This window comes from Anarrhichthys ocellatus, unplaced genomic scaffold, assembly GCF_004355925.1.
Source record: "Anarrhichthys ocellatus isolate YVR2014 unplaced genomic scaffold, GSC_Weel_1.0 scaffold83, whole genome shotgun sequence".
In the NCBI taxonomy this organism is placed as follows: Eukaryota; Metazoa; Chordata; class Actinopteri; order Perciformes; family Anarhichadidae; genus Anarrhichthys; species Anarrhichthys ocellatus.
This window is the reverse complement of record NW_022280113.1, coordinates 58,908-69,595: the sequence shown is the minus strand read 5'-3', so window position 1 is coordinate 69,595 and position 10,688 is coordinate 58,908. Positions and strand designations below refer to the sequence as shown.

Here is a 10,688-nt window from a genome sequence, read left to right as displayed (position 1 = left end):
ACAAACTTGTGATAACTTTTTACTTGTCCAGTGGGTCAACTGACACAAGTGGTCAGATTTGTATAAATATGTTTAACCATATCAAATAATTGAGCTACTTTTGGTTGCATTCATCATCAAGTTAATTTTCATTTTTATCCAACACAAAAGGAAAATAATAATGGAGAAGATGTTAAAACACCTGCAAGTCACGCAAACAATAAACCTTCTTATTATTCGTGGAAGTTTTAGTATAAATACAAACTAGTACAAATAAGGTCAACATTAGATGTAACTAAAGCATGAGAACTATCACAATCCTAAAAATGTAGCACCTACATGTAAACAATGTCATTACACAACAATTCTGGGGTCTATTGCCAGTAATAAAGTAACCAAATAATCCCTGTCTGACTGGCCTAAACAGGCCTGATATTTTGGACTGCTGTTCATTTTACCGTGGCCCATCTCAGTCTGAGCGTAGGTGCCGATGATCTCTAGGTTCCAGGCAGGCATGAAGAAACGGTCCATCTGCTCTGGGGTGGCCTGGTTGAGCAGTGTGGGCAGGAACATCCCCAGATGGAGATCCAAGGGCTCTGGCCTGTCCGGGTGCACACAGCTAGGGCCACGCAGGACAGGGGCAAACGGAAAAGAGAAGCAGGTGGTGATGCGGAGAGGGCAAGGAGGGAGATGTAAATGCAGATTAATGGAGGAGAGGATGTTGGATTAAGTATTTCCAAAAATCCACAGAAGGGATTGTGGGTAAGAGTTGATATGGTTCAGATGAAGAAGAAGCGATGGAAGAGATAAAGACAGAGGTTGTGCAGGAAAGCAGTGAAGACAAATTAAAACAGCTTTTGAGCATATCATGCATATTGATTTGATCACATCGTCACAATTTGGCTTGAAACTCCACTGATTTAGATCTGTCTTTAGAAGCTGCAACAAAAAAGTTCCCCTGCTGACGTGTGATTGAATACCTCAGTTATGTACAGCACTTTAGTCAACACACATGTTTAGAGAACATGAGATGGATATTTTGGACATTAAAATTAAGTCTATTAAAAGAAAAAAATGCTAACGAATACAATTGTTAGTTGTAGCTCTAGAAAAGTGACCACGGCCACATTAAGTCACAAGTCACGACATAAGTGATACACTTGGATTTGGACAAGTGTTGCTCCAATCTGCTAGAACACTAAATGAAACGAAATGTCCATTAAAGACGGGGTCATCGGGTCTAAACTTTCAGTGTAGGTTTGCGCAGATCCACCACTAATTCATAATAGCATCCATTAAACTTTGTTGCAGCAAGGCAACAAACAACAGCTGGCACGGCCTACATTCTCTCTGATTACAAAGAGACATTGAGAAGCTAAAACTCAGCCTCATTATGGGATCCCAGACCACACATGTCCACCTGCTGTTGATGAGAGATTGCATGAAGTCTACACTACCTACTAATTCACACACCAGAACAACTTCTTCAACATTCCAGAGATCAACAGCCAAACAAAAGACAGACCAGATTGCATAATTGCAAAAAGTGATGGTGAAGCTCGTGTGCATTTGGATTACTGTGTCTTGATTATTTTCCATCAGTGCATTGTCATGAAATTAAGATGGGAGAGTTGTGAGGAAGAAAGCAGTAGGATCCCTGAATGTAGATGGGAATACGTTTTTGACGAGACAAAACTACAATTATCTTTTATTAAGCTACTACTAACCCTAAAGGGTGTAAGGGACAACCACTAGAGGAGCGTTGTTAGTAACGAAGCTGCAGCACACCTTCTTAACTAGCCACAATTCATCACATCTTGTTAGAACAAAATGTAACGTATGGACACAATTGTCAGGATGTGCATGAGACTACTTTTTTAATTTTCTACATGATTTGGGTCTGTCAAACACGTACAAAGAAATCACCAGAGCTGCTCTTGGAACTCCGAACCTGTGGTAACGGGCCTCTTTTTCCGGCCCCAAATATCATTTTGGCTAAATATCTAAAAACACAAATGCCAATTTGTGCTATTTCATAAACAGCACGATTAAGTTGTGTTTGAGGGCCTTTAACAACAACAACAACAACAAGCAAGTAAATAAGTTCAGGGGTAAGTCCAGGACTGACCGTGGCCCATTTCAGTTTGGGCATATGTGCCCAGGGCCTGGAAGGACTCTGCCAGAGGTATCCATTTCTTGGACTGCTGAGGGTCACACTGGCTGTACAGGGTCGGGAGGAACATGACAAAGTGTAGCCCCAAGGCCTCATGCTGGTTGCCGTTCACCATACTGGGTGACAGGAAAATTTAGGATACACAGCTTAAATTGAGATTCGCCGTTACTCCGACATTATGTAACTGATGCATTTGCTGACTTGTGCCGTAAAAAGCACTTTGGCTATGGCTGAGGTCAAGTTTATCACACACATACAATTTAGTAACATGTCTGGTCTCTGTCGCCTTGCAGATTAAATAAAAGTCTCCAGTTGAGGTACTTCATCACTTGGAGTGGATAAAGCATATTTGTCATATTTAACAATACCTTTTAGAGTTTCCTTCTGGAAAACAATCACATTACTACTGGGACCGACAGCTCAAGAAGTAGTAATCTGATCCACATATATACGTATCCTATCCCAACGTTCAGCCACAATTAAAATGATAATTTTGAAAAACATGTATATATCATATCATATAGGCTGACAGAAAGCTTGGGAGTGCACACTGAAAATTTGAGAAAAACCTAAAAAGAAAACAAAATAAATTTATCTATTACACTGCATTACGTTGTGCAGCGAGTGAAAGCTGGGACCTTGCATACTGTACCCTCTGACACAGTTTTAATCTTAACTTGAACTTTGCTCCAACTGCATTCAATGGCCACACACAGCTACACAGATCGTTGGTTAATACATGACACATGTCCACAGGAAATGTCTCAAGCACCCTGCTGTTTAGTTGTTGGATACAGTTATCGGACAGCTATGGAACTGGTGGCAAAATCATGTTCAAATGGTCCACCACTTTTAATGGCTGTTCTCATATCACACCGCCCGAGCTGCATCATGACAACCTTTGGTACGTGAAAACTATCACTGGCAATGCCACTTTGTATCCGTCAGTTAAACCTTCGATACTGGCGTATACCTGACCGAGGTCATAATAGTTTGCTCACATGTCGACTCGTTTACCACATACTTCTTGTAGCAGTAGATCTCCTCTGGGTCTGCAATGCCATACTCTCTGAGCTTCAGGATCATTTGGGCACTTTTTTTAACAGCCTGGTCATAGCGCTCACTGCGGGACAGGAAGTTTGGGTCCTCCTCCTTAAAGTCCGGGTCGCTGAAAACCATCGACTCTATAGTGGAAATGAAATCAGAAATGTATCTTTTGGTTAAACAGCTGCTCTAGTCTACACAATACATATATTACAAATTAAGTGGACATTTCTAAAAGTCTGTTACATGTGTATCAAGATTTAAATGTGTATTAAGTGGGATAAGAAGTAAGTACAGTAGGTTGTTAGAAAACATAAAGATTGGCCATCACTTTATATTCCCAGTGACTTATAGTTAAATTACCATGACTTCCTTCTGTTTAACAACATTCACAGTCAGACCGACAACGATCACAGACTTCTGGCCGTACAAGCTACAAGCAGATTACCTCTAAATAGCAATGCACACACAAAATAACTGTGGTGCATACAATACATCCATTCTTAAACAGCTGTGTCACAATGGAGGGGATGCATCCTGCAAAGTCCACATTTTCAGACCAAATACATCATATATGCTTGATCGATAAGGGTCTTTTGTCAGTTCATATTTCGCTTCCCTCAGCTTTCTGTAATCAAATGTATGTTAATCGTTTGTTCAGTGGAATGTTCTGGCAAACTCATTCATTAATAAGTCAATGGACAGAAACTCAATAAGAAACTTGAGAATCGATTAATCTTTGAGAAAATAATACAAAATTCTCTGGTTGCAGCTTGTAAAATGTGATTATTTGTGGGTTTTAAAAGTGGTCTTCATTTTTCCATGAATTGTCATTCGTCAACATTGAAATTAAACATATTGTTCTGAGCCACATGTTATGGCTTGCCTAAAGAGGATATGAATAAAGTAGCACGGCCTCTTACGACTGCGGTCAAGTCAGCAGACACTCAGATCTCCGTGGTCAACTCAGCAGACACTTAAATTGTAGTGCACCTATACGCTGAAACTTACAGTAAACGCAACCAAACGGCACAGGACGGGAGCGAGCGAAGGATTTTGCAAAGTTAGCGGAAAGATTAACGTGAAAACTTCCGGTTTTCTACAGACGAACATCCTGTTTTCAAAATAAGATGCCAACAAAGTATACATATTGCATAATGAAATGAGATTAAATGAATTATATTCCAATAAGTATAAAAAAAATGATACCATCATCTCGTCAGTTAAAGGGAAAATACACCTAAATTGTGCGTAAAGTGTATTTATTCTTTAATTTGAGGGTTGCTGGAAATTAATAATACCTGACTGACAGTCAATTAAGATGTTTTACGAAGCAAAAACTCTGAACTGAATTTATATCTTCAAATGGCAAATTTCTGAAGTTTTTAAGGTGCTATGAAAATGTTTTTCTCAATAATTCCCCACAATGACTAATGCATATATGTTCAGGATAAAAAAAGGCTAATATCACAATATTTGAGCTGCTACAAAAATATTTTTCTCAATAATTCCATACAATGACTGATGTATATGTAATCAAGGCATCGTTGACTCCACCCATAGAGAAAATAAGACATTTTGACTGTACCAATTAAGAGATATTTCAAAGTAAAAGTCATACATTTGAATCGAGAAACTATCTAATAAATGAATATTTGAAGTGTAATAAAAACAGTTTTCTCAATAATTCCAGACAATGACTGATATGTATGTGTTGAGGACATCATTGACTTCACCCACACTGAAAATTAGACATTTTTACTGTCCCAATTAAGAGATATTTCAAATTAAAACTCATACATTTGAATTGAGAAAATATCTAATAAATGAATATTTGAAGTGTAATAAAAAGTATTTTCTCAATAAGTTCAGACAATGACTGATATGTATGTGTTGAGGACATCGTTGACTCCACCCATACTGAAAATTAGACATTTTTACTGTCTTAATTAAGAGATATTTCAAATTAAAAGTCATACATTTGTACCAAGAAACGGGTACATTTCTGAATATTTGAGGTGCTATAAAAACTATTTTCTCAATAATTCCACACAATGACTAATGCATATAAGTTGAGGAAATCTCCGACCACACATATACAGAAAAATCTTTACTGTGGTAATGAAGAGATTTTTTAAAGTAAATGTCCATTAAATTAATGGACATAAATTAATTTGTTCCAAGAAATATCCAATAACTGAATATTTGAGGTGCTATAAAGAGTTTTCTTTATAATTCCAGACAATGACTAGTGCATGTGTGTTCATGACATCTCTAACTATACTAATACTGAGAATCAAATATTTTTACTTTCCCAATTAAGAGATTTTCCAAAATATAAGTCCTTCTTTTGAACGTTCAAAAAGTTAATTTCTTAATATTTAAGGTGCTATAAAAAAGGTTTTCTTAATAATTCCAGATAATGACTGATGCATATCTGTTCAAGACATCTTTGACTCCACCCATACTGAAAATTAAACAATTTTACTGTACCAATTAAGAGATATTTAAAAGTAAATGTCATACATTTGTACCGAGGAACAGGTAATTTCTGAATATTTGAAGTGTTATAAAAAGTATTCCCTCAACAATTCCAAACAATGATTGATGTATACAGGTGCATCTCAATGAATTAGAATATCATCGAAAGTGTGATATATTTCGAGTGTTTATTTCTTTTAATTTTGATGATTAGGCTGTGGCTTACAGCTAATAAAAACCCAAAATTCCGTATCTCAGAAAATTAGATATTACATAAGACCGATTAAAAAAAGGATTTTTAATACAGAAATGTTGGCCTACTGAAAAGTATGTCCGTATACAGTATGCACTCAATACTTGGTGGAGGCTCCTTTTGCATGAATTACTGCATCAATGCGGCGTGGCACGGAGGCGATGAGCCTGTGACCCTGCTGAGGTGTTATGGAAGCCCAGGTTGCTTTGATAGGGGCCTTCAGCTCGTCTGCATTGTTGGGTCTGATGTCTCTCATCTTCCTCTTGACAATACCCCATAGATTCTCTCTGAGGTTTAGGTCAGGCGAGTTTGCTGGCCAATCAAGCACAGTGATACCGTGGTCATTAAACCATGTATTGGTACTTTTGGCAGTGTGGGCAGGTGCCAAGTCCTGCTGGAAAATGAAATCAGCATCTCCATAAAGCTCGTCAGCAGAGGGAAGCATGAAGTGCTCTAAAATTTCCTGGTAGAAGGCTGCGCTGACTTTGGACTTGATAAAACACAGTGGACCAACACCTGCAGATGACATGGCTCCCCAAATCATCACTGACTGTGGAAACTTCACACTGGACCTCAAGACACTTGGATTGTGTGCCTCTCCACTCTGCCTCCAGACTCTGGACCTTGATTTCCAAATTAAATGCAAAATTGACTTTCATCTGAAAAGAGGACTTTGGACCACTGAGCAACAGTCCAGTCCTTTTTCTCCTTAGTCCAGGTAACTTAGCTCAGGCAACTTAGCCCAGGTAAGACACTTCTTACGTCTCTGGTTCAGGAGTAGCTTGACACAAGGAATGCGACAGTTGTAGCCCATGTCCTGGATACGTCTGTGTGTGGTGGCTCTTGAAGCACTGACTCCAGCCGCAGTTCACTCCTTGTGATTCTCAACCAAATTCTTGAATGACCTAAACCTCAGAGAGAATCTATGGGGTATTGTCAAGAGGAAGATGAGAGACATCAGACCCAACAATGCAGATGAGCTGAAGGCCCCTATCAAAGCAACCTGGGCTTCCATAACACCTCAGCAGGGCCACAGTCTCATCGCCTCCGTGCCATGCCGCATTGATGCAGTAATTCATGCAAAAGGTGCCCCGACCAAGTACTGAGTTCATACTTTATACTGTACATAGACATACTTTTCAGTAGGTCAACATTTCTGTATTAAAAAAACTTTTTTAAATTGGTCTTATGTAATATTCAAATTTTCTGAGATACAGAATTTGGGGTTTTTATTAGCTGTAAGCCATAATCATCAACATTAAAAGAAATAAGCACTCGAAATATATCACCTTGTGTGTAATGAATCTATGTCATATATGAGTTTTACTTTTTGGATTGAATTACTGAAATAAATTAACTTTTCGATGATATTCTAATTCATTGATATGCACCTGTATACATTAACCATTGTTTGGAATTACTTCAAATATTCAGTTATTGGATATTTCTTGGAACAAATGTAGGACATTTACTTTAAAAAAATCTCTTAATTACCACAGTAAAAATGTTTAATTTTCTGTATATGTGTAGTCAGAGATTTGCTCAACTTATATGCATCAGTCATTGTTTTTATTATTGAGAAAATAGTTTTTATAGCACCTCAAATATTCAGAAATGTACCTGTTTCTGGGTACAAATGTATGACTTTTAATTTGAAATATCTCTTAATTGGGACAGTAAAAATGTCTAATATTCAGTATGGGTGGAGTCAACGATGTCCCCAACACATACATATCAGTCATTGTCTGGAATTATTGAGAAAAATATTTTTGTAGCACCTTAAATATTGTGATATTACCCATTTTTGTCCTGAACATATATGCATTAGTCGTTGTGTGGAATTATTGAGAAAAACATTTTTATAGCACCTTAAACATTTAAAAAATGTGCCATTTGAAGATACAAATTCAGTTCAGAGTTTTTGCTTTGTAAAATATCTTAATCGACCTTATTAACTTCCAGCAAATCAAATCAAAGAATAAAGACACTTTACGCACAATTTAGGTGTATTTTCCCTTTAGCTCAGGAGATGCAGGTAGCATGTTTTATACTTAATGTGAATATAATTCATTTAATCTCATTTCATTATGCAATATGTATACTTCGTTGGCATCTTATTCTGAAAACCGGATGTTCGTCTGTAGAAAACCGGAAGTTGTCTCACGTTAATCTTTCCGCTAACTTTGCAAAGTTCTTCGCTCGCTCCCGATCTGTGCCGTTTACCGTAAGTTTCAGCGTATATGTGCACTACAATTTAAGTGTCTGCTGACTTGACCGCAGTCTCTTACGCGTGAAGTTCAGTTCTAACGTAACAAACGTCGGTAACGTTGAACGTTACATAATTGGAACAGTGTACGCCAATGTAACCTTTGGGATACACCACATCCCCCTTACATAACTAACTTGATTGATACCCCCTTAACATGATATTAGGTTGAGATAAGCAAACAGCCAATGAAAGCATCTGCTAACCGCTAGCTTCCCTTTTCTCCACAGTATTGTTTCGCTAATATCCGGACTGTCATCATCATATGAAGTTGTCGGTGTCGGCGGTAACGAGACCAACAACTCCTCGCACGATCGGGCAAAGTAGACGTTTCAAACTCACCAATCTCTCGCCGTCTTTTGGTCTTTTCAGGCCCCCCGTTCAAAATGTGGGTCAGTTTCTCGACGTCAAAAGTGGCGTTTTGCCGCTCTCTCGTAATATCAGGATTCATGGTTCTGTATCTGACTGGATATCTACACTGTAGTGTGAAAAGTTTAATAACAAATGTGTTTTATAACCTCCTGCAACCTCAACCTGACGGGTCCGTCGGTTCTCCTCCTGACGCAGCCGCAGAGAGGTGCGGAGACAAGTCATGTGACACATACACGGTAGTACCATAGACTGTGAGGTAGCATACAGGCCCAATCCCAATAGGCTCGTTCGAGTGTACTGCGCCTCGCCTGGAGAGTGGAGGCGAGCAGGTGGCAGCAGCAGGGAGCAGCAGGAGGGGGCGTTGACAAAAAACTGCGGTTAGGTCGGACAGTTTTCAGCCGCCTTCAAAGAATAAACAGGAAGTCAAAGAAACAGGAGCTTCCTGTTAGATCCGATCTGTAGGCTACTTGTAGTTTACAGACCTCAATTGGATTTATTCACGTGTTTGTAAATATAAATGTATGTGGAAATGTGCGTGTATCTGCATTGTATGCTATTCTTTGTTCTTTTTATGTCTGCCTGTGAAACATTTTGCTGCTCGTTTTGATATGTTTTTATTAGTGCTGGGCAACGATTGCAATTTTTAATCACGATTAATCGCATGGATTTTTGCGATTAATCGCAATTAATCTCATTGTTATGGCAAAGTTCAATAATTAATTCAAAAGTAGTGTATTGTGCACTTTTATTTTAAAAGTACTGCCATATGAACAAAAGGGCAATAACATTTGGTTTGCAAACACTTTAAACACATCAGGTGCTTTTTAACAGCAGTATTCTCTTTACACAGTAGCAGTTCTATCTCTTCACTATCTGTGCTCAGTGTGTGACTATGTGAAACGTTCCACTGCTGTGCAACAGGAATAACATGTTTCAGCACGTTTCAACAAAATGTCTATCTTCTGTCTTCATGACAGTCAGAGCATGTGAATGCACCTCTACTGTTCATTAATATAAGAATAAAGACACTTTACGCACAATTTAGGTGTATTTTCCCTTTAACTCACGAGATGCAGTTAGCATATTTTAGACTGAATGTGAATATAATTCATACTTTGTTGGCATCTTATTCTGAAAACCGGATGTTCGTCTGAAGAAACCGGATGTTGTCTCACGTTAATCTTTCCGCTAACTTTCAAAGCCCGATCTGCGCAGATTGAGAACGTTCCTCAGACCGGCATCTTCCACAACAGTGATTCTTAACCATGGGGCCGCGGCCCACGATGGGTCCGCGAACGCCACCTAGAGGGCCGCAAAAAACTTTCAGTTTTGTACCTGTGGGCCGCGAGGGCCGCGGGACCGCATAGGTTATCAATTGAAGACACCAGAGATATTACTGTTCTCCATGAGACGCTCAGTTACAATATAGCTTCCCACCACCTGGTTGCGGTAATGCGTCAGTCAGTTGTTTAACAAGCTACAATAAGCAGAAGAAGACACTCAGCTAGCCGCTAGCCCAGGCATGGGCAAACTACGGCCGCTGGGCTTTTTAATCCGGCCCGTCAAATATTGGTACAAAATTGCCCAAACTATAATAAAGACTAGAGCTGGGCAGTATACGGTTTTAATTTCCCGTATGATATGAATTCTTCACACACCATTATACCGGTGCATAGCGAAAACAACTGCTGTCTGCTTTCAACAGGCAGCTAAATGTATTCTTTGCTGCTAATGCACAGCGGTCAGCGCTAGTTGTCTTATATGTATTGAGAGGGAACCCTAGTCATGGTCATAACTTTATAACACAACAATTAACAACCCACAACTAATGCTCTCAGAGAAAAACACAACAGTCTGTGACACATAAACAATTTGTAACACTAATAATTGTACATTTATAAAATTTCACCGCCGAACTGTACAGCTCGCGAGCGAGCCTGCTTGCTAGCACAACAGTCTGCTAACAGCTGGGAGAGGCTCCGTCGCTCCAGTAACGTTACATTAAAGAACAGAACAGAGCGATGCAGGATGAACAAAGACAGACCGGAGCAGTGTTACATCATTGAATGAATCATAAACATTACACGATTTAACCACTAGAGGGCAGCAGTGTTAAATCA

General features: G+C 38.9%; 1 protein-coding gene across 3 annotated transcripts; it reads right to left on the bottom strand.

Moving 5' to 3' along the window:
• On the bottom strand, positions 1-8,915 carry LOC116398347 (peroxisomal acyl-coenzyme A oxidase 1-like). 3 transcript variants are annotated; one of them, XM_031874571.1, is made up of 3 exons: positions 8,539-8,909; positions 3,177-3,336; positions 1-598 (listed from the first exon to the last, which is right to left on the bottom strand). In XM_031874571.1, the coding sequence occupies exons 1-3, from the start codon at positions 8,645-8,647 to the stop codon at positions 334-336; spliced, it is 534 nt and encodes a 177-aa protein (XP_031730431.1). In that variant the 5' UTR covers positions 8,648-8,909; the 3' UTR covers positions 1-333. The 3 variants fall into 3 exon arrangements, with proteins under 3 accessions (XP_031730431.1, XP_031730433.1, XP_031730432.1); XM_031874573.1 differs by having other exon boundaries at positions 387-598; positions 3,154-3,336; positions 8,539-8,910; XM_031874572.1 differs by lacking the exon at positions 1-598 and adding an exon at positions 1,560-2,268 and having other exon boundaries at positions 8,539-8,915.
• Between the last annotated feature and the right edge of the window lie 1,773 nt (positions 8,916-10,688).

Bases quoted from the DNA above. Each gene is read 5' to 3' on its own strand.
- LOC116398347 (XM_031874571.1), bottom strand. From the start codon at position 8,647: ATGAATCCTGATATTACGAGAGAGCGGCAAAACGCCACTTTTGACGTC. The intron at 3,337-8,538 runs GTGAGTTTGAAA...TTTCCACTATAG, and splicing joins CAAAAGACGGCGAGAGATTG to AGTCGATGGTTTTCAGCGAC. The intron at 599-3,176 runs GTATGTGGTAAA...GCGTGGCCCTAG, and splicing joins GAGATCTACTGCTACAAGAA to CTGTGTGCACCCGGACAGGC.